At 38.6% G+C, this 23,949-nt stretch overlaps 1 protein-coding gene across 8 annotated transcripts in view; it reads left to right on the top strand.

The window, feature by feature from the left end:
• The window catches only part of SPIDR (scaffold protein involved in DNA repair), a 551,334-nt gene that overhangs the window by 485,051 nt on the left and 42,334 nt on the right, over positions 1 to 23,949 (top strand). For all 8 annotated transcript variants that reach the window (XM_020992493.2, XM_078153426.1, XM_020992496.2 and 5 more), the window contains 5 exons: positions 1,200 to 1,287; positions 2,411 to 2,554; positions 2,654 to 2,716; positions 21,316 to 21,517; positions 22,536 to 22,688. In XM_020992493.2, coding sequence (XP_020848152.1) covers positions 1,200 to 1,287; positions 2,411 to 2,554; positions 2,654 to 2,716; positions 21,316 to 21,517; positions 22,536 to 22,688 — 650 coding nt within the window. The remainder of the gene's footprint in view (positions 1 to 1,199; positions 1,288 to 2,410; positions 2,555 to 2,653; positions 2,717 to 21,315; positions 21,518 to 22,535; positions 22,689 to 23,949) is intronic.

Below are 23,949 nucleotides of genomic sequence, written 5' to 3'. Positions count from 1 at the left end.
AAAGAAAAGGCCCTTGGTACAATACGACACCTTTTTATTTCAAGAACATTAAAAAGAATAAGGGTAGAATAATTTTCCCTTAAAAACAAGAGAAAGCATTTGTCTTCTTTTGCACCCAAGAACCAGTGTTATATATAATGAGAAAATTTTAGCACTTTTCCAGCTCAGAACAGGGATTAAAAATGTTGATTAAGCACATAGAAGTGAATTGCTTTAACCTTTTGGGGATGAAATACCTAATTATGGAAAAAAGTAACAAAAATATGTGTAGCCTTGGACACAATAGTCCCAGTACTAGAACTTTGCCCCAGGGATATTAGTAGGGGGAAGAGGGGGACAGACAAAACCTTTCATTTCAGAATCATTCCTAATAGTACTATTTGTTATATAAATAATTTTTGGTGAGGCAATCAGGGTTAAGTGACTTGCTCAGGGTCACACAGCTAGTAGGTATCAAGTGTCTGAGGCTGGATTTGAACTCAGGTCCTCCTGACTCCAAGGCCAGAACCCTATCCACTGCGCTACCTAGCTGCCACTATTTGTTATATTTCTTAAAAATTGATTGAGGAAATAGCTGGAAATTATGTTACATGAATGTAATGTACTACAAGAAATTTGAAGAATTTGAAGAATTCAGATAAAAATAAGATTTATGTGTTGCAAAGAATCTAGAACTAAAAGGATATGCATATTCATTGCAGCTATCTAGTTAAAGATAATGATAGCAATAAATCTAGAGTGTGTGTGTGTGTGTGTGTGTGTGTGTGTGTGTGTGTGTGTGTAGTAAAGGAGGTCAAAAAGGATCATGAAAACAGGGAAGTGTGTAGGTACTATGTTCAAGTCAATACACACACACACACACAGACGCTTTCACACACACATACATCTTTACTGGTAGTATTAGCAGTTCTAGAATTTCTAAATTTGAAGGGGCCAAATTGACCTTCTAGTCCAACTCATAACTGAAAAAAATAATTCCCTCTATGATATACCTTCAAGTGGTTGTCTGAGGAGGAGGTGAAGAAGCTATGGAAGAGGTGGCCCAAGAGAAAATGTGACTTTCTTTGGTATAGTGTCTACTGTTCTATCTAGCACCATACTCAGGATCCTAGTAAATACTTTTTGAGGAGGAAGAGAATTTTTGCCTTCATGCACTATTTTTTTTTCAATCTGCTGTTTTCTGTTTTTATTATTTTAAGGGCAGTGGGACTTTTTAGTCTGATTGATAGCTTGTGGCCTCCATTGATGCCTTTGAAAATTCCTGGCCAAAGTCAAGACTGTGCAGAGGTAAGTCCAAATAAACCTTGGGTTCTCCTGAATAAATAGTCGGTTCTCCTTCCATGATAAAAGATCAAGGGCCAACATGTTTAATACTACTTCATAGATCTCCCCATTCCTGTGTTAGGCCATGTAAGTAGAAATGGGTTTCTGATCTCTAAATCAGTAACATCCAAACATTTAGGGGTTTTTTTTTTCATCATATCTCCTTTCCCCACCAAACTATAAATACATTCTAAACTCATTTGAGGTATATTTTAAAATAAATCATCACTACAACCAAAAAGCAAAAGATACCAAAATCCACCAGAGACCCTTTTGTTACAATTTAAAATCTTAGTTTTTGCCCTGACCTCCTAAATACTTCCCATCGATCTCCTCTGCAAACTCTCAAAAAAGGTAGGGCTTATCTTTCTCCATTGCTTATCAAAATGTTTTCTCTCTATTTCTATTAAAACAAGGCATTCCCAAAGTACATCTTTATTACCTGTGTGACCATGAGACAAGGTACTTGGCCTCTCAGTTCCTCAGTTTACTAATCAGTAAAGTAGGGCTAATAATACTTGTACTACCTACATGACATTATTGTTATCAGGGAAATGCTTCATATACCTTAAAGCCCTACATAATAAACTATTATTATTCTCTGCTTTACATTTACTTATAGAACCAACTCTCAATTATCCATAAGAGAGAAGGGAGGGAAGGAGGGAGGGACAAAAACACTGATAAACGAAATCCACTAATAAGCAAAATCTTCAGTTTAACCAATAGTTTATGCTCCGTTTCCTACCAAATCATTTCCTGGAGCTGTTAACAGGTGGCTGTTTTTTGTTTGTTTGTTTTTTTTATCTCTACTCATTACCTTTCCTTATAGCACAGCCTGACTGACCATGGTTCTCAATCCTCAGAGCTTTCCATAGTGTACGTAAGTGTCGCCCCAGTCCTCTTCGAGCCAAGAGCTAAACCTGGTGTTGTCATACCAGTCAAACCAGCATGGTGAATGTCCAAGAGGAAATGAAGAACTATTTCTGCAGGACAGTTATCAAGAAAGTGTTGATTCCATGGTAATTTAATTTGAAAATCATATTGGATCCTTTTTTTTTTAGTTCTTTCCTCTCATTTTATACAGATGAAAGCTGATCAGAAGCCTCCCAGTTTCTGTTACATACTCACTGCTTGTCCAGAGCCAGGAGAAGTTGGTATAAAAGTAGAAAACACAATTTCTAATATCTACCGGCCCCCATCCATACATTCCTTAAAAGACATTGTTAAGGTAACGTCTTTGTTTAAAATTCCCTCTCCCTTTTCTTTTCCCCTGTGCCTTTCATACCATTTATCTTACTTGTATCCATCTCTTTAAATGGTGTTTCAGACAGGTGGTCTTGGGGGTCATCGGTGCAGTTTCCAGGCCCAAGTGATATATCAAAGGCTTCAGGTAATCTTTCTTATCTAATAGGCGCCATGCTCAAAAATGTTCTGAATGTGAGGGAAGGTGATTTTATTGAAAAGGAATTTGAATTTTCGGAGATCCATCAGAGCAGTAATGTAGTAACACTTTTCAAAAGAACAACAGAAAATCTTTTAACTCTGTTAAATCACTGGAGTTCAGCCATTTTCTGATACACCAAGCTGCCCAGAAAAGGGAAACAAAGGATAGATAACCTCTTGCCAAATTAGAAATAGTCTTAACCACAGTCTTTGCACAAAGCTATGTCGAAAGAACTATTGACAACCACCACTGGAGTCCATGTGAGTTCCTTAAAATGATTCTTATGAGTGTCAAGCTCTGTCCTGGTCCAGACTGATCTTGTCATCTGTTTACCAGCCACACAACAATATTTCTTTAGACAGCTGGAAGTTGGCTAAAAAAGAGAATATTCTCAGTCAGGCTAGAGATAATATGATCCACATCCTCCTAGAAACCTAATGTTGATCATCACTAAGAAAATAACATTAGTGCTAATCCAGGTCACTTAAGAGTGACTTAAAACTTCCCATTGAAAAAAAAAATTTTTTTTGTTATTTCTTGCCTTCTAAAAAATTATTTTTTTTAGCAGGTAAAACCAACCTCCCTTACTGGTCGAATGTAAACAACTCACATAAGGAAGTAACCACTACAGTTTAGAAAAGAATTATTAGTCTCATAAAAAAAAAACCACTATAACTTTATCTGTTTTATGAACCACTGAGCAAACAAAATAAGACCAGTTTGATTTCTCTGTAGCAGAGAAACCTAATTGAAGGTCAGCTTATCCTTTGGAAATTTCTTTGCGTCTTATGGCCCTCTAAAGCCTCTTTGGTTTCAAATTTACCTAAATTATGCTACCTACCTCCTGACAGAAAGATGATGGACTCAAGAGTGTAGATTGAGACATATATTTTTGGACATGGCCAATTCGGAAATTTGTTTTGCTTGACTCTACATTTTTATAACAGGGGTTTTGTTTTTCTTTCTCATTTGGGGTGGAGGCTAAAGAGGAGAGGTAAGGAAATGGGAGGAAGAAAAGACAGATTTTTTTGTGGATTAAAAAAAATGTAATTTTAAAAATAATCTTCATGAATGAGGTTTGTAAGCATGTTCCTGCCAAACTGATTTATATCAAGTTGACTGCATGAGGAGAGAAGTTTTCATCTTTTAAAAATAAAGAGGGGTAGCTAGGTGGCAAAGTGGATAGAGCTCTGGCCTGGGAGTCAGGAGGACCTGAGTTCAAATGCGACCTCAGACTCTTGACACTTACTAGCTGTGTGACCCTGGGGAAGTCACTTAACCCTGATTGCCTCACCAAAAAGCAAAAAATAAAAATAAAGAGAAAGAAACTTTCAAAAAGGCAAAGACTTTAAAAATCCATTTCTTTGAGTTATTCTGAAAGAGACAATATAGAAAATGCTGTGCATGAATAATTGCCAAAAAAAAATGCTACCTACCTATATGTACTGGCTACCTACATGAAATTCTATGATTCTCTAACTTGTTACACTAGATAATATGGTCCTAGCAGCTTTTTATATAGATAATATGGTCTTATCTAAGACTTGATGATGTGGTCATAGCTGGAGAATTTAGCTAGTAGTTTAAAGGGATTAAATGCCTTTTTTTTTTTGTTCCAAATTATCTCCCTTCCTCCACTCCCTCCTCCACCCATTGAAAAGGCAAGACGCTTTAATTACATTAATATTTCACAATTAGACATCAATACTTTTTTTTTAATCCTTTGTGCATAGTAAGATGCAATAAATATTTGTTGAATGAATATCAGAGAAATCCCTGAAGTGGCCATATGCTGTCCATTGACGATCCCTTAGGAGGGGGAAATCTACTGCTTTGCCACATGCATCTCTTTCTTCTTACTGTCTCCTGTTCTTCCTTTCTGACTTCCCACTTATTTCCCTTATTTCTCTCCTCAGCAAAGCATTCCAATAGAGAACGTCAGCATTTCTTATCACCGCCCTCGGTGGCAATTAAAACTAATTAGGTCAATAACACTGGTGTAGTCAAAAGTCAAAAGAACTTTAGTTTTGTTGTCAGAGAACCTCGACTCCAATCCAGCCTCTGACTCTTATGACCTGTAGAATTCTGGACAATTCACTTAACCTGCTTGGTATTCAGTTTCCTCATCTTTATAATGAAAGGATTGAATCAAATGACCTTGACATCCCTTCTCACTCTAAATCTATGCTCCTCTGACTTCTGAGATATCTTTCAGCTCTAAATCTGTGCTCCTATAATCATTTCCATGGCCTCTTAAATGGCAGAATAACAATCCATAAGACAGTAATGGCAGAGACTTTTCATCTTCTCCTCTCCCCCAAACCACTATTCCCATTCCTCATTTTGACCTATGTTAAAGCTAGTAGGGACCTAAGAAGTCATTTCTTTTAACCTTCTTATTTTACAAATGAGGAAACTGAGAGTCCAATAAGGGATTTGATTTGCTTCTAGGGTCTTTATCTAGTAAGTGCCTGAAAGGTGAGTTGAACCCACTTTAAGCCAGAGATTCTCACACTTCTGTGCCTGGAGCAATATCTACAAATCACCATCAACCATAAAAGCTGTGGGGTTGCTGTGTGACCTCCAAAATCAGTGTAGTGCCCTGACACATTCCAGTCAATAAATTAGAGATCTTGAAAGAGACACAAGGTTGGGCATGAAAGAACCTCATGCACACCAGAGCCAAAATCTGGAGCCCTGATCTAGACCATCTCACGAATGAAATAGCCTCTGAACTAACAAATTCCTTCGTCCCTTTTCTTCAAAGCTTTCCTGAAATCCCATCTCCAGGGAGCCATTTTTTATTAAAAGCTACTCTTTTTAATTCCACCATGTAATAGTGGGCATGGTGCTTTCTAGTCAAAGTTCATTCCAATGTATTAAATTGTTTGATCCTCACTGTCCTTTTAGGTAGGCAGGGCAGGTCTCATATCCTCATATTTCAAATGAGGAGAGGAGTTACAGTAAATGAGAGAACTGGGGAAGAATCCAGGCCTTTTGACTCTCGGCTCATTATACTTTTGAAGAAGCGGTGCTGCCTTGTCACTTTCTCTCTTATGCAGGAATTCTGTTGCAGGTCTTTACATATCTGTGGGGTTGTTTTCTCCCTGTTAAGATTATGAGCTCTTGGAAGGCCAAAACTGCGTCTTATCTATGCTACTCTTTCAAATAAATCCTTCCCCTCACGTTTATTTAAGGGAGAAGTCATGAAAAGCAATGAAGAAAGGGCAGAAGAATGTAAAGAAGAATGAAAAACTATCTTGAGGAAATGACACATATACTTGTGTTCTGTTACTTGGTTATTTCCATGGCTGTTTCAGGTTATTGGACAGTGGTCGTTAAGAACAAAGTTTTGAGTCATTACAAATGGAGCTGAACTGTAAACATTGTCTAGAAAAATGCAGTGAGGAAACTGGCATTAGAACTCTCCCACCCCTCCCCAACAGTGCATATTGGAAAATACCTTGCACTTGGAATTGAAAGATCTAGGTTCAAGTCCCAGCTCTGTAATTTTAAATAGGTTACATTGCCTTGCCTAGCATCCATTTCCTCTCTGTGAAATGGATATTTGTATTGCAGCTCTAAAGAGCCATCTAAATGTAACCTGTTCATTGTTTTAATTATCATTGTAAAAGCATGCTTGCTGTCTGTTGACTGACTCTCTTTCTGTATAAAATGTCATAAGTTGTAACTTGTCTGTCCTTTGTCACAAAGGTTTGTTTTTTACCTTCAACATGTTATAAGGATGGGAATCTAGGTGGTGAAGTGGATAGAGTTCCAGGCCTGGAGCCAGGAAGGCTCATCTTCCTGAGTTCAAATATGGCCTCAGATACTAACTGTGTGACCCTGGGCAAGTCACTTAACCCTGTTCGCCTCAGTTTCCTCATCTGTAAAATGAGCTGGAGAAGGAAATAGCAAACCACTTCAGTATCTTTGCCAAGAAAACCCCAAAAGGGGTCATGAAAAATCAGACATGGCTCAAAAATGACTGAACTGAATGTGTTGTAAAGAGGCTCTTGACTGAACAAACTCATTGATTAGCATCAGGAAAACAAACTACAGATAGTCATTTAAATTTTTTACTTCATAGAGGAAATAAATGTCTTCTCTTCCAAGACCTTTTGAATGCATAATCCTACCAGTAGCTAAAGAGAAAATCAGAGTATCCTTTTTAATTTTTTCATTGCTGTTATTCAGATTAAGAATTCTATTATATGAGGAAAAAAATGATAAATAAATTCCATCTGTGCTGTTTACTGTGCTCTATTGTAACCAGATCCTCCTGTTGTTGTCTTTGGGGCCTCTGTGTTCAGAACAAGTTGACATGATAACTTTACTACTACTTCTGATTAACATTCTTCTTTTGATAACAGTGATTTTTGATCACTGTGCAAATGCTTGCTTTCCTTTTTTTTCCTTTTTCTTTTCTTTGACTAATTCTCTTCTTATATGTTATGTGAGAATAGTGCCTAACACAATGCCTGGCACATAATATATGTGATACTCAGGAGCCCGGTTCCCGTTTCCCTGAAATAGGTTCTCATTTTCCTGAAAAGGCAACAAAATTTGTCTCTGGGACTTGATTGTGCCTCTGCCTCCCTCGATGGGGCAATTTTCTGGTTACCTAAAGGCATAAAAAGTCCCCCCTTGTAGAGTCAAGGCCTCTCTGACTGAGTAAATCACTGAAGACCACAAGTTATCCTATCCTGCCCTGCTGACCAATTTCCATTTGGGGGAAGGGGGTGGGGCCCCACTTCTTTGAGAAGCTAAGTGCTTCTTTTATCTTGATGTGCTGGTTGCCTAGCCTTGCTTGCTAGGGCAAAGTTAACCTCTTTTGTTAACTATTCTATGACTTTCGAGTCCCTGTTTCATCTCAACAACAAACCTAAATGAATAAAAAGTTGGCATTAGGCCTTCTCCTAACTTTTGGTATAGTCAGAGCTTATTAAACAGCGTTTGCTAAATTGAAATGATTTGCTACCTGTAAACATCACAGAATCAGTTATGGCATTGGATGGAACCTGAGAGGTTATCTAGGCCACATCCATAGTATCCTCTGGAACAAATCACCATGCAGCAGCAGAAGCCTCCCAGGGAGGGGGAAAACTGCTCCCTCCTGACTACTCCCAGTCTGTTGCTGGGAAGGACAGGAAATTTTTCTTCACGATTCATCATTAATCTGCTTTTCTACAATTTCTACTCATCACTCATTATTCTGCCCTCAGCCAACCAGTCTAGTGCCTCTTCCACAATGACTCTTTCATTTAACAATCATTTATTAAGAATAAATTATGAACAAGATACCAAAGGTACAAAGATAAAAATGGCAAGAGGCCCCTGCCCTCAAGACACTTAGATTTTATTGAGGGATAGAACATGTAAATTTATAAGTAAATCCAAGATAATCTGATGACAGAGAGAGTGCTAATAATTATAGGGATTGACTTTGGGTAGGAGGTGGCATTTGAACTGAGTCCTCTCATGTATCTCCTACATCTGTCTTCTCCACACTACATATCTTCAGGCCTTTAAGTGAATCTTCGAACAGGATTTTACTTTTCTTTCAGAAATACAAATATTCACTATAAAAATAGGTGGATTTAAATTATCAGTACCATCAAAAATATCACCTAAAACAGTCCTATAAACTGGAAGAGTATTCAGTTAAGATATTGGTTAATGGACCATCTTAGTCACCTTCCACTGAAAACAGTCTGTGGTTGGAACGTCCATCCCAAAATGCGACATGTAAAGTCAGTCATGACATGTACTCCAAGTATGGTCTCACCCTAGCAAAGAACAACAGGACTATCACCACACTTACCTGTGTACTACGCCTCTCTTAAAGCAGCCTAAGAGTGAATTCAGTTTTTTTGTTAGTATGTTACACTGCTGATTCGTATTGAGTTTACAGTCCTCTGAAAGACCCAAATATATTTTTAGATGAACTGCAGCAGTCTTACCATGACTTCCCATCCTGTCCTTATGTAATTGATTTTCTGAATCCAAGTACTAATACTTTAAGTTTATCCTCATTAAGTACCATCTTATTAGACATGTTACATTAGTCTAACCTATTAAGGTCTAAATAGGGTAGAAGGTGTTCAGCTAAAGCTTCCCTTATCCTCTGGAGGGCTTTCCTTTCCCTTTCAAAAGCCTCTTGATCATATTTGCAAAAGTACCATCAAATAATTTAAAATTTTTCAATTAACAAGCACTTGCTTTCTGTACCTCTTACTCCTCCCCCACCGTTGGGGCAAAAAGAAAAACAAAATACTTTAACAAATATGCGTAGTCAAGAAAAACAGATTCCCACGTCAGCAATGTCCAGAAATATATGTCCGATTCTTTATCTTGACTTTGCCACCTCTCTGTCAGAAATAAGTAGAGTACTTCATCATTGGGACTCTAAAATCATTTAGTCATTGAATCATTCAGAGTTTTAAAGTCTTTTGAAGTTAATTGTCTTTTCAATGTTGTTGTTGCATAAATTATTCTTATATTGCCACTCAATTCATTCTGCAGTGAGTTTAGAGGAGCCTTTCCAAGTTTCTGTGAAACCATCCTTTTCATTCTTACCCATCAGTAATTACTTCCACCAAGCCCATTGCAACTAACAACCTTTCGATTTACCTTAATATTTCACTTATCAAAAGGTTGAGAAAGCAACTTGGAGAAATTCTGTCCTGAATCTGATTCTTACTAAAAGAGTTAGTCACTAACTGGTTACTGAGGGTAGAAATGATAGGCACTTTTGGATTTAAGTAAAAATAGAGCTAGAGGAGAGAAAAGCCAAGCAGAGTTAGGAATGCTAAAGTGGAAACAGAGTAGGGCCACCAAAAATAACTAAAAGGTAAAGGGTGGCAATAAAGCTGTGTTAGGAAAAATAAGAGGATTAGAGAATAGTTAGGAGTACTAACTGGGGTGGATGAGAGAGTGATAATTGACAATAGAGAGAAGGCAGACCTGATTCATTCTTATCTTTCTTGTGGTTTTTTTTTTAATTTACACCAAGGAAAATGACCTTTATTCTCAAAATTATAAAACAAAAATGGCAGCACCTGGCTGCCCTTAATGAATTCAAATTCTTTGGCCACACACAAACTGTGTGTTTGTGTACTAAAAGGACTGGTTGGGTTGTATGTGTGCTTTCTGAGCCACTCCAGGTGATAATACAAAAGATCCAATGACTCAAAGAGTAGTCATTAATGGTTCAGTGTCAACTTGGCAAGAGGTCCCATGGTGCTGTTTAACATTTTTTATCAGTGATTTGAATAAAGATATAGATGGCTTGCTTATCAAATTTGCAAGTGACAGAAGGGAGGGAGAGCACGTAGAGGAAAGAGCCAGGATCTAAAATAATCTTGACAGGCTAGAGCATTAAACTGAATCAAAGTCTTAACACTTGGGTTCAAAAAATTAACTTCGAAAGTACAAAATAGAGGAAAATGGCTTGAACAGTTTGTTTGAAAAAGATGCATTTTAAAGGAAGTAGTCCAGGCATGGGAGATGGTCAGTGCAAAAGTGGGGAGACAAGGCCCAATAAGGCTAGAAGAACAGGCGGAATCTGGGTTATAAGGGTTTTAAAAGCTAAACAGAGGAATTTATATTTTATTCTAGAGCAAATCATTGAAGTTTGTTGAGTATGGAAGGCTATGCTTAAAGGAGACTACTTTGGCAGCCATCCGTACAATAGAGTGGAGTGGTGAGAAATTTGAGGCAAGGAGACTGATTAGGTGGCTTTTCCAATGTGTAAGTGGGAGGTGAAGAGGCCTTAAACTAAAGTGGTAGCTGTATGAGTGGAAAGAGGGTTAAGACTCGAGAAATATTGTGAGGGTAAAAATGGCAAGATGTGTGGTACAGTTCAGTGAAGAGTCCAGGATAATATCAAGATTATGAACCTGGAAAATGATGATTCTCTCAACAGAAATAAGGACATTTAGAAGAGGAAAGGGTTTGCAGGGGTGGGGAACCTGTGGCCTCAAAGCCACATGTGGCCCTGTAGGTGTTTGGGTGAGGCCTTTTGAACCGAGTCCAAGTTTTACAGAACAAATCCTTTTATTAAGGGGATTTGTTCTGTGAAGTTTGGATTCAGTCAAAGGGCTGCACTTGAGGACCTAGAGGGCCACATGTAACCCTGAGGCCTCAGATTACCCTGGAGGGTAAAGGTAATGAGTCCAGTTTTTAGACATGTTGAATTTAAGATGTCTTAATGATAGGTCCTTCTCTGTATTCTTCAGAGTTCCCAAAATAGTGCTAGGACCTTTTGAGGGACATAGTAATAATTAGTAATTATCTGATAATTAATTGTTGACAGACTTTGCCAGTTTTTGTTTATATATTTGTTTTTTATCAAAATTACATTTACGAGCAATGAATATTAAAAATGGTTTTACATGTAATTGGGGGAAAATATTTTTTAAAATCACATTTACAAAGAACTTAACTTTATGTTCATTTGCAGTTTAAAAAATGTTAAAAGTCAAATTATCAGTGGTAACAATTGAAGATTCAAGGTTCTTTTCCTAGTATAACAAAATGCTCTATTTGTAATTGTAAGAATATTTTTAAATTCTTAGCTCAATCAAATATTTAAATTTCAAATGTGAAAGATGTACTTGTAAATGACCCTGTGTTATTATTTTCTGGAGCATTTTTCTTTTCCTTCCCTTTCTGAATTAGCAGAGGACTTACATTATCTGGAGATAGGTACATTTATTTCTGTCAGCATAATTTTATGAATCATATAATTCTTCTCAAGCAAATGAATCATTCTGAAATTTCTTCATGTTATTTCTTCACGAAAAAGGGAAAATATCCCCTTTTAAAATTATGTATGACATTTTTACTCTTGAGAAAAATGCACATTAGCAGTAAAAACTTAATTTATCCAATTAACAAGATCACAGAATGTCAGAGTTAGAAGGTAACTCAGAGGCTATCTAGTCCAATCCATTCCTGAATTTGTGATGAAGCCTTTGATTTAAAGTCGTCCAAAGAGCTGGAACCCATTGTCTTCCAGAATATCCTGCTCCGCTTTGAGATAGCTGTGATTGTTAGGAAGTTTTCCTTATGTCGGTTCTAAATGTGCAGCTGTGACTTCTACCCATTCTTCCTACTTTGCTTTCTAGAGCCAAGCAGAGCCTGTCTTTTCTTGATTATCAGCATCCAAATTTTTGAAGATAGCTAATATGTCCCAGCTGGGTTTTCTCCAGTTTCTTTAGCTAAATCCCATATAGCAAGAACTACAGCTCCTCTACTGAGTTGTACTGCAGCCCCTAACCCTTGTTAGGACCCAGCTATGTGTCAGTGTGACAGCCACTTAACCTCCTGGCCACTATTTCCTCATTTGTAAAATGGGGGTGATAATAGCACCTGCCACACAGGGTTGTTCTGAAGATCAAATGAGATAACATGTAAAGTGTTTCAGGAACTGCTAAAAGTGCCTTTTAAAGTGCTGTATAAGTGGTAGCTATCACCATCGTCATCTTGGTTCCCCTCTTCTGGAAATTCTTCAGGTGTTCTTAATGTTCTTAAAATGTGGCAGCCAGAACTAAATACAATATTCCACTTGTGATTGAGCAGCAGTGAGTACAATAGGACTGTTGTTCAGTTCTTTAGTTATGTTTGACTCTTCATGACTCTATCTGGGGTTTTCTTGGCAAAGATACTGGAGTGGTTTGCCATTTCCTTCTCCAGGGGATTAAGGCAAACAGAGGTTAAGTGACCTGCCCAGGGTCACACAATTAGTAAGTGTGTAACACAAGATTTGAACTCAGTTCTACCTGACTCTAAGCCCACCACTCTATCTACCTAGCTGCCTCCACTATCACCTCCCCAATAATGTCCTAGCCCAATTCTCCTGTGTCGCCTCCTAGTTGTGATGAAATGTTTGATAGCAAAGGAGCTAAAACCATTATTATTTTTTTTAAATAGACTTTTATTTATTTATTCATCTATCTATCTATCTAATTATGGTTTGGCAATAGGGGTTAAGTGACTTGCCTAGGATCACACAGCTAGTAAGTGTTATGTGTCTGAGGCCAGATTTGAACTCAGGTCCTCCTGAATCCAGGGCCAATGCTCTATCGACTTCGCCACCTATATGCCCCTTAAAACCATTATTTAGAAAGGAGTTTAGGTTATTTTTTTTTCCATCTCTGTCCTTATTACAATGCTAATTTGAAAAATGTTCTGTATGTTTTGAAGAGATATATTTGGCATCTAATACATTCAAATTATTCTAAGAAGTGTTCTAGGTCAAATGGCAGTGACTATGCAGTTATTCATCCTGAATTTGCCATTAGCATGTAGGTAAGATGCTATATGCTAAAAGGGCATGTGGCAATAATAGCATGATCAGTATTTATACTTGCCCTCCTACACCAGGTTTCTTTTTGTCCTCCCACTCTGTCCCTTTGGGCTCTAGCTGAAGCAACCAGAATAAAGAAGGTACATGTCACTTGTTGGCTCTGGGGTCAACTTTGGATTATCTTTTCCTATGGAAGGAAGAGTTAGTGAAGGTAACAAAATGAAATGAAATCTGGTCAACTAGGTGAAAGGCAATCCAGGGAGCTACATCAGAGGTCTCTACCTCTACCTTCTCTCCCAAGTTTTCTTGCCAAGAAAAATGGGGCCACAGCCCAGCAACTTGATGGCTGGGTGGTGCAGCCTAACAGTAGGGTATGGCTGCCAATGGGTGTGAATAAATAGGAGTTGATAATACTTTGATTACAACCCCAATTAATCAAAACCCACCTAACCAGAAACCTCAATTAGAAAAAAAGGTTTCCCTTCACCTCACTTCTTCAAGAAAGATATAAACTAAAAGATCTTTGAGGTCAAATCCATTTCTGATTCAATGGAAGGAACTAGAATTAGGTATATATTTAAATAAGCAATCACAGTGATAATATACTTTAGGTATAATTAAACCATGTCCCTGAAGATCCCAGCACATTAAAGAAAAATTTACTTTATATTCATCTCACTCTAATTAGTAAGAACAAAATGGGAGACTCTATCTTATAAATATTTTCAACAGTAAGTGTAAAATTTTTTAAATGCCTTTCTAGTTATTTAACAAAAAAAAAAAATGGCCATACTACATTGCCCCCATCCTCTTAGAATTCTAGTTTGTTGAATTTTCACTGTAATATATGTGTCATTTTACACAGAAGATATTTTATCTTCTTCCTTGTGACCCTCTAGAGATGAGCCATAGTTAGAAGATAAGAAGAGGGAAAAAAAAGGAGGAAGACAGAGTAACAATCAGAAATAATACAGTGTCTGCTCAAAAAATAACTGGGTCCTCAAAAGTCTAAAAGAGAGTTTGGTTTTTCTTTAGCCCTCTTAGAAAATTTATTAATTGTCAGTCCCCTTTTTCTGCTTCTCAGAATTTCTTCTCAAAATCTCCCATTTTCTAATTTCTTCTTTCTCAAACATAGAAAGTTATTTCTATCCCTTGATCTCATCTCTTCCCATTGCCCTCAGGGCCTTGCTTCTGAAATTATCTATTCTCTATCATTCATCTTCAGTCTCTCACTCTCTCCCCACTGGTTTCTTCTCATCTGCCCACAAACATGCTAAAAATCACATAATTCCATAGCTGGAAGGAACCCCAGGGGCCATCACGCCCAGCTAATACGTGACTGAGGCCCTCTCTGCAACATCCACAGTTAATGGTCATCCAACTTTTCCTTGAAGATCTCTATAATTGAAGGTCTTAGGATTTTCCCAGTTATTAAAACAAAACAAAAAAACCAAACTCTATCCCATCCAGCTCCCCTCCTATATTTCTTCTCCCTTTTCTTACTGGATTTCTTGAAAAAGTTATCTGTACCTAATGATTCTATTCCCAGAGGTTTCCATACTGTGCCACATTTGCTCCAATCATTTTCTCTATCCCAGTGGAACCTTGGACTCGACCAAGGACATGGATCTCTGATGGTAAGCCTTCACTTTATCTTGCCTGGAAACAGACCTCCACACCCCTTTCCTGTCTTCTTCACACCATGCCACCAAGCATCTCCTTCAAACCCCTATATCCAGCTCCCCTTCCCACATAGAATGTAAGCTTATTGGGGTCAGAGACCATCTAGCTTGGTTACATTTGTAACCCTACTACTTTAATACAGGGTATGGTACCTAGTAAGCAGTTAGTAAATGCTCTATTTACTACTTCACCAGTCACTCTTTCCTTAACCCATTGCAGGCTGGTTACTATTCCCACCACTCCTTGACTGAAACTACTTTCTCAAAAGTCACCTCCAAATCCCCAAATCCAATGGCCTTTGTTCAATCCTATACTCCTTGATTCAATTTAATAAATATTTAAGAGCTTTTCCCTTATATGCTAGAAGCTTGGGCTCACAAAGACAAAAACTAGGTAGTCCGTGCTCTGACAGATTTTACATTTTGTGGTAGGTCAGGGTAGAGGAATGAGTAAACTATAGATACACATGGGGCAGGCTTGCAGGGGAAGTAACACTGAGCTGAAGGAAGACTAGGACTCCTAAGGGTAGAGATGAGGAGGAAATGAATTCCAGGTAGGGGAGATGGCCTGTGGAAATGCCCAGGGGCAAGACCTAGAGTGTCAAGTTCAGTGAATAGCTGGTAGTCCGGTTTGGCTGGAATGCATAGTTCATGAAGGGAAGTAGTATGAAAGTAAGGGTGGAAAGGTCAGTAGGATCCAGATTGCAAAGGGTCTTAAGTGCCAGGCTGAGGAATTTCTATTTTATCCTAAAGACAGTAGGGAGCCAACTGACAATTCTTGAGCATGAGTGAAATGATCAGATATCTATATACCTTGGGGAAGCTATTTTAGCAGATTTGTGGATGTCCAATTAGAGTATCTCTATGCCAATAACTCCCAAATCTACATATCCAGTCCTCTTATCTCTCCTGAGCTCCAATTCCTCATCTCTTACTGCCTCTTGGACATCTCCCCCAGATGTCCTAAAACTCAAAATGTCCAAAACTAAGCTCATTATCTTTACCTATAAACCCCTTGTTCTTCTTAATTTCCCTGTTTCTATTCTTCTAGTTCACAGCCTAGGAGTTATCCTCAGCTCTTCATCTTCATTTACTTCCCACATCCATTCAGTTACCAAGTCTCATCAAGTTCCCTTCCTTAACCTTTCTCCCATCTATCTCATTTCTACTCACACCAAAACCATCTATTCCAGGCCTTATCACCTCTGACATGGACTATTGCAATATCCTCTTTAAAAAATAAAAATAAGAGTTTTTATTGGTGTCTTCTGCTTCTTACATCAGCATAATTATCCCAAGTATCTCTCCCTTTTCCCTTCCCCAGGAGGCCATTCCATATAACAAATAGTATTTTTTAAGAGAAGGGAAAAAGAATCAGCACAACTGATTGATAGATTAAAAAGGTCCATGGGGCAGCTAAGTGGCGCAACGGACAGAGCACCGGCCCTGAAGTCGGGAGGACCTGAGTTCAAATCAGGCCTCAGACCAAACACTTGACCACTTACTAGCTGTGTGACCCTGGGCAAGTCACTTAACCCCAATTGCCTAAAAATAAAAAAAAATTAAAAAGAAAAAAAAGAAAAGGTCCAAAAACATCTACAATGTGTAACACCTGCTATCTCCACAGAAGGGTGGGTTGGGGCATCCTCTCATATTTCTTCCTTTGAGTCCTGCTTGATCTTTATAATTTTGTTATATTGTTTTAATTTTTTGGTGTGTGGTTGTTCTTAACATTTACATTATTTCACCCTGCATGAGTTAATGTAAATCTTTCCATGCTTCTCTGTATTCATCACTTCTTACAGCATAGTTTCATTCACATACCACACATTTAGCTATTCCCCAGTCAATGGGTATCATTTTTGTTTCCAGTTCTGTGTCTCTTGATTGGTTTGCCTTGCCTCCAGGATCACCCCTCTCCCATTCATCCTCTTCACAGCTACCAAATTGATGTTGCCAAAATAATGAGACCTGACCAAGAGGCACCAGTAGCTCCCTAGCTGCCTTTAGGATAAAATATTGACTCCTCTGTTTGTCCTATAAAATGCTTTAAAATGTGGCTCAAGCCTTTCTTTCCAAACCTATTCTACATTATTCACTCTCTGCACACCAGCCAAACTGGATTTCTTGCTGTTCCACATAGACAGCATTTCACCCTGTAGTTTTGCACAATGCGTCTCCCGTGCCTTTTGTTGTTCAGTCATTTTCAGTCATGTCTGACTCTTTATTTAGGGTTTTCTGGGTAGACATCCTGGAGTGGTTTGCCATTTCCTTCTACAGTTCATTTTGTAGATGAGGAAACTGAGGCAAATAGGGTGAAGTGATTTGCCCAGGGTCACCCAGCTAGTAAATGTCTGAGGCCAGATTTGAAGTCAGGGAGATGAATCTTCCAGACTCTAGGCCTGGTGCTCTATCCACTGCACCATCATGCCTAGAAAGCATGAATCCTTACCTCTGCCTCTAAGAACCTTTAGCTTCCTTCAAGTCTCAGCTCAAGGGCAGCTTCCACCAAGAGGTGGATCTAGACAAGATCTCATTGATATTGTGACAGAAAACAAGTCAGCAGAAGAGAAACGACATGAAGAGTCCAACAGTGGGTTTTTGGTAAAGGCTACAACCATAGCCTACGGGACCTTAATTGTGTTAGCCTTCTTCAGCTTCTGGGTCTAAATCCAGAAGCTTTCCCACTCTCTTTGTGGCTAAACCACACTCCTCATTCAGAACAGGAGTAAAAGCCTTCTCAAGGATATCGGACACATGGCCTGGGTCAATAAGAATCAGCAAATGCTTGCCCATTTGAATGAAGGTCATTCACCCATTTCAAGAACAGTTTCTTGTATTTTATTTTACTTTCTGGTGCTTTATTGATAAGGCACTGTTTCACGGGTGTGTTGTCAGGCCTTTTCTGCTACCCAACCAAATCACTGCATATTTTATAGACATCCTGTATCTTATTATCTGTGAAACATTTTGTTTCTCCTTAGTAGAATATAAAGTCCTCAAAGGGAAAGACTCTTTGTCTTTGCGTCCCCTGTGCCTAGTTTAGTGCTTGGCACATAATAAGTGCTTAATGAGTGCTCGTGGATTGCCAGGTTGGAGGGGAGACTAGAAGGATGAAGAACAGTTAATAGGTTCTTATAGTAGTCCAAATTAGAGGTGATGAGTACCTAAATTAAAGTAGTAGCCATGTGATCAGAAAGAAGGAACAGATATGAAAGCTATCAGGAGGCAAAACTGACAGAACCTTACAGCAGATTGAATCTGTGGGACAAGGAAGGGAGAATAGTCAAGGATGACTCAATCAATATTTATTAAACACCTACTAACTACCGTGCTCTGTGCTCAAGTTATATGACCTAGCAGATTTGAAGGAGGGTCAGGAATAGTAGGAATGTTAAGTTTTATATTGGAATGTTGATTTTGAGATGCCTGTGCAACATCCAGGGAGAAGTGTCCAACAGATAGTGGACAATGAGGTATTGGAGTTCAGAAGAGAGATTAGGACTGGATAGAGAAAGAGAAATTCAGTCATCCTCTGTGTCAACATGATGCTTTAATTCACAGGAATAGATGCCATCATCACCCAGGAAAAGAATGTAGAGTGGTAAGAGAATGGGACATAGAACAGACCCTTTTTGAAAATGGGAAACCCAGCAAAGGACACTAAGAAGGAGTGGTTATATTTATAAAATGGAGGACCAGAAAGGAAAAATGTTGTGGAAACTGGTAGAGTAGGAAAAAACTATCTAGGCCAGGTGTCAAAAACTCCAGAATCATCAAGGAGGAGGATGACTGAGAAAAGTCCATTGTTGTTATTAACATTCACCATAAAGCAATCAATGATAACCATGGAGAAAGCAGTTTCAATCAGTGGTGGATGAGACTGGAAACCAGACTGAAAAGAAATAACAAAGTGAATGGATAATAAGAAATTAGAAGCAGCAAACACATACAATTCCTTCTAGGAATTTGGCAATGAAAAGGAAGAAAGATAAAGGATGAGGAGATGCAGGGTCAAGGGCAAATTTTTTAAGGATGAGGTAGAGCAAAGTGTGTTTATAAACGGCAGAGAAGGAACCAGTAGATCGAGAGAAATTGAAGTTGAGAAAGAAAGATGGAACAAACTTCTGAAGGAGAAGCAAAGGAAAGGCATTGAGGACCCAAGGAGAGATGTCAGCCTTAGGAAGGAGAAATGCTACTTTCTCAGAGGAAAGGAGGAAGAAATGAGTGAAGATATAGAAAGTGCTCCTTAATCACCCTACCTCATCTGATCCATTGTCCACCCTGAATTTATAGATGCTCTCTCCCTGTTAGCTTCTAAGACCTTATACCATCCCAGTTCACCTACCTTTGATTGCTCCTCTATATCCTCTGCTGAACTCTTCTTCCTCCCAACCACTTCACATTGAGTTCTGACCATAGTCCTATTACTACAGAAGGAACCTCCGAAACCATCTAACCCATCCCTAAGATGAATGAACAAAAATCCCTGATCATTACTTGACAGTTTCTAGGAAGGGAGAACCCATTGCAGCTTTCTATAGCTCTAATTGTTAGGGAAATTTTACATGTATGAGTCTTAAAGTTGTCTTTTTTGCACCTTCCACTCTGGTCCTCATTCTGTCCTGTGATGTCAAGCCGAAGCCTTTTCATTAGGATAGTCTTTCAAATACTTGAAGACTGCTAGTATGCCCCACCCCCAACTCTTCTCCAAGATAAATATTCCCAGTTAGTGAGTCCCTGTGAAATGATCTCAAGGCCTTTCACCATCTTGATTGCCCTTCTCTGAATGCTCCTCAGATTATCAGCATCCTTCCCAAAATATTACATCCAGAACTGGCTAGTCTTTATCTCTTTTTTTTTTTAATTTTTTTGTCCTTATCTCTCTTAATGCAGTCTGAGGTTGTATCAGCTTTCTTGGGCACAACATCACAGTGTTGAATCTTATCGTGATTGTGTTCTACTCAAACCCCTAGATGTTTTTCAGACTAAGTGCTACATAGCCACACCTCCACCACATCTGATCCTTGTGAACTTTACTTTTCTTTGAACGTAAGAGTAAAGCATTTAAATATATCCCTATCAAATTTCATCTTGTTAATTTGACTCAGTATTCTGGCCTGTAAAAATCTTTTGTGATCCTGTCGTCCTGTGCGTTGCTCATCCTGCCCAGTTTGTATCATCTGCAAATTTTGAAGAACATGCTATCTCTCCCATTATTGAGTTATTGGCCAGGAATAGGTCCCTCTTAACCAATCAAGTCTGCTGGTGATGCTGTCAAGCAAATGGCCAGGAAGTGGAATTGAAGTGAGCCTGAAATAGTGGGCCAGGTGAGGCAGGGATTAGGAAGCAGGGCCTCAAGGTAGAAGTCTCAGAGTTGAGAGGGTTAAAACATCCAGGGCATGGTTGCTGGTCCTGAGGAAAGGCCCTTGGTGAGTCTGGTTAGAAGATGGCTATGGTTGTTGATTGATTAACTGATTACCACGTAAATCAGGTAGTGTAGAAAGGGGTCTGGGGAATGAGGTGCTAAGAAACAGAAGGTCTGAGTTCTATGCCTTCCTCTTCTAGTGATCTTAAACAAGTCACTTTATTCAGCTGAGTCTTGGTTTTTCCATTTGTGTAATGGAAATGCTTCCCTCTCCCCCCTATCCAAAGAGAATGTGTGAGGTCAGGGATTATTTTGGATTTGGTTTTGGCATCCCCAAGTTAGCACGTTGGTTAACCCGTAGAAGGCACTTAATAAATATCTATTCAATAAACGAACGCTTGTTCCAAAGCAGTGACGTTGGTGTAGAGGTCATAATGTTAAGCCTACATTTATCCTTTCTTCTTTAATTAGGCATTCAAATATAAGTGTGAGAATCATGGACTTTTAGAGCAGAGAAGAACCTTAGAAATCATATACCGGTATGGGGAACCTGCAGCCTCCAGGCCACACGTGGCCTTCTAGGTCCTCCAGTACAGCCTTTTGACTGAGTCTAAGTTTCACAGAACAAATCCTTTTATTGAGGGGATTTGTTCTGTGAAGTTTGGATTTGGTCAAAGGGCTGCACTTAAGGACCTAGAAGGCCACATGTGGCCTCGAGGCCCACAGGTTCCCCACCCCTGACTAGGCCATTGCCTTATTTGAAACACAAGAAAACTGAAGAACAAAGAAGTTAAATGATTTGGCCAAGATTATTTAGCTATTATTTTAGCTGTTTAAGAGTTTATTAAAGGTTTTGCATGCTCACATAAATGGAAAAAAGATTGGTGTGATAACGGATTTCTCAATGTACAGAATTCATCTGATCTCTATCAGCAAATCAGTATTAATATGGGCTTTCAGCCAAGGGATCATCACCCTCTCTTGGGTCTCTGGTACCCAGTGTGGCAGTTAGTTATTTGTAGCTTCTTATCAAAGAAATAGATGTTTTAAAAATATTTGGTAAAATGGGGTTCTCCTATCTCTGGTAGTAATAATTGTAGTGGTCATAGGTCACTATATTTTATCCTGAATGCAAGTGTAGCTTTTAAGCTAAAAAAGGTTTTGCTCTGTTTTGAATTGATAGTTAAAAAGTAATCTTCCTGTGGACCAAAGAGAAATTTGGCTGACAGTGACCGATGCCACACTGCAGTTAGAAAATGCTGGCCTCCCAAAGACTGTGCCAGTGTGTGTGACATCGTCATGCGTAATCACCCCTGAAGTCATGGAAGCCCTCACAGATGCAACATCACATTCCATCTTCTTCAAGGATGTCCTACAAGAAAATGGTAATATTAATGGTTTGGGCTCAAAGATGGGCAGGCTAGAGGCAAGAAGTGATACTATATGCCTCCAGATTTTTCTAGGTCCCAGATATAGAGATGTTAAGTCTCTAGTTTGAGATAATGGAGACTATTGTCGTAATAGCCATACTCTATGAGCTCTTTGAGATGGTGGTGACTTATGGAATGGTTGACCTCGAGTGAGTGAGCATTACTTCTCTGCACATATGTCCCCTCCCTTTATCAGGCACAAACACTTACTTGTTCAGCACCTAAACAGACTAGCCAGGCTCTGGCCTAACTTTTTTTTTTTATGTTGTCCACTGTAGTTTTGGATTGCTCTCAGGAGCTACAACTCATTTTGCATTCTGCTCCTACTGCTGTTGCTAAGATGAGTGCACAATCTAGCCCTTGGAAGTTCTTAGTGCCACCAAGGGTTGACACTCAGAGCAGGCTGAGAAGCCTGTTACACGTCTCAGGGACTACTCAGAGACTACTTCCTTGTGGCTGCTGGAAGTCACAGCCAAAGGACTTGGAAGAAGCAACACACCCTCCTTTAATCTTCGTCCAAGATGTGTGACAGATGCCAACTAGATACTTAGATAGTTGGGCTGCTTTTGACCAACTTGACATGGAGATCCAGACTACCAGAAGTTATTTCTAGAGAACGCTTTTGAAAACAAGTAGAGTTTAAGAAATTGTAAATGTGTAAGCTTGAATTGGCCAGCCTGTTTTTCCAGGGATCAAGCTAAAATCCTAACTGAATTGTGTTTGGATCCAGTGTTTGCATGGTTTTGGGGGTTTTTTTTTCAACCTAGTATAAATGTACTTGTTGAGAGGCCTTGGGGCTTACACATAACACAATGCACATTTCATTGAAGACAGTCTGTTGGAATAAACCTGACACATGACTGAGCTTTCTCTTATGACTCTCAGTAATTGGAAAAGGGCATTGTCTTCCTTGGCATGAACAATTAACTTTTTTCTTCATTGCTATAATAACCTTCAGTGTTTCTGTTGGCAGGTAGACTTATTTGTATCGAACGAACTGTCCTCATGCTTCAAAAGCCCTTTTTGTATGTGGCTGCTAGTGCTGACACCTCTGAACTGACTAGCCCAGTGATACTAGATGAATTGGATTCTACCACTCAAGTGAACTGCATTTGTAGTGTACAAGGTTGGTAGCCACCTTAATGGAAAATATTGTTTCATACATTTAAAGGTATTGTCTTGTGAATCATTTACTTTGTGTGCCAACCAGTCTTGACTTCCAGAGGGTTAAAGTCTTTTGTGTTACTGATTGTCTTGGTTTACCTTGGTTTACTTCCCTGTGAAGTTATAGTAAAAATAAATAAATATTTATAATAAAAGGTTACCCACAAGTATTAAAATTAGCAGAAATAACAAGCACTAATTTTGAATCAAGTGGAAGTAGAGTTTAAACATTTGGGGTTGAAGTCCTCAGCACAAAAATGGCCCCCCAGTCCTGTTCGTAGATTTTGGAAGGGAGTGTTATGACCTTCCTTCCCCTCCACAGCTGACAAGGTGGCCCCTTTCACCTGTTTCTCCTCCTCCTCACTTGGAATATGATTCATTTATTACAACTACTATTTGTGCTTGAGCCAACAAGGTCTTAAGTGTTGTACACCATATTTTTTTTTAAATCTAACTTTCCTAAAGAATAATAATGATGAGGCCAAATTCTTCCTGCCAATATTACTGAACAATCCTGGGAAGAATATTGATTTATCTTTGGAGTTGAGAGAGTAGAGGAGAATGGATCTTCTTCTCCCCTCAAGGAAATGAGATTGGTGGTATTTTGCTGGTATTGGTGCTAGTGTTTCATGGGATATATCCCCAAATGCCAACCATAGGGTCACAAGTGTTGTCCACTTTCTGCTTATGCATGTGGAAGATTAAGTATATGAGCATTAAATATCCCCATTCTAAAATAAAATGAAACGAAAACGAAACCTAGGAAATTTGCCTTGCCTCAATGTAAGATTTTGCTGGTAGAAACAGAAATGTAGTCATATCAAGGTCTGATGATGGCTAAAGAAAGAGTGGGATTTTTTTTATTGGAGAAATAGAATTTTTGTCTGAGCCATCATCTTTTTCTTTTTTCTTTTCAAACACTGGATTCATTTATGCCAAATTTGCTTTATGTTTAATAGATACAACTAAGCCAATAAGAAAGGTAATTTTTATAGGAAATTTTCAAAGATTTCAAACATGAAATCTGAAGGTTAATGGACAAGAGGGGAGACACTCAAGGTATACTAAAACAATAGTAATAGAAAATTATTTGTAGACAATGACAAGTTAAAGTAAAATTAAGAAAAGGACAGGAACTAAGAAGAGAGATATTTGTCTATTTAATACATATCTTAATTATAAGAGCTTACTTATATTACATTATCAGCTATTTGCTCCTATAA

The sequence above is a fragment of the Phascolarctos cinereus genome, unplaced genomic scaffold (assembly GCF_003287225.1).
Source record: "Phascolarctos cinereus isolate Bilbo 61053 unplaced genomic scaffold, phaCin_HiC Scaffold_4;HRSCAF=312, whole genome shotgun sequence".
Taxonomy (NCBI): domain Eukaryota; kingdom Metazoa; phylum Chordata; class Mammalia; order Diprotodontia; family Phascolarctidae; genus Phascolarctos; species Phascolarctos cinereus.
The sequence above is the reverse complement of the archived record's forward strand: the minus strand, read 5'-3'. Positions and strand labels throughout refer to the sequence as shown.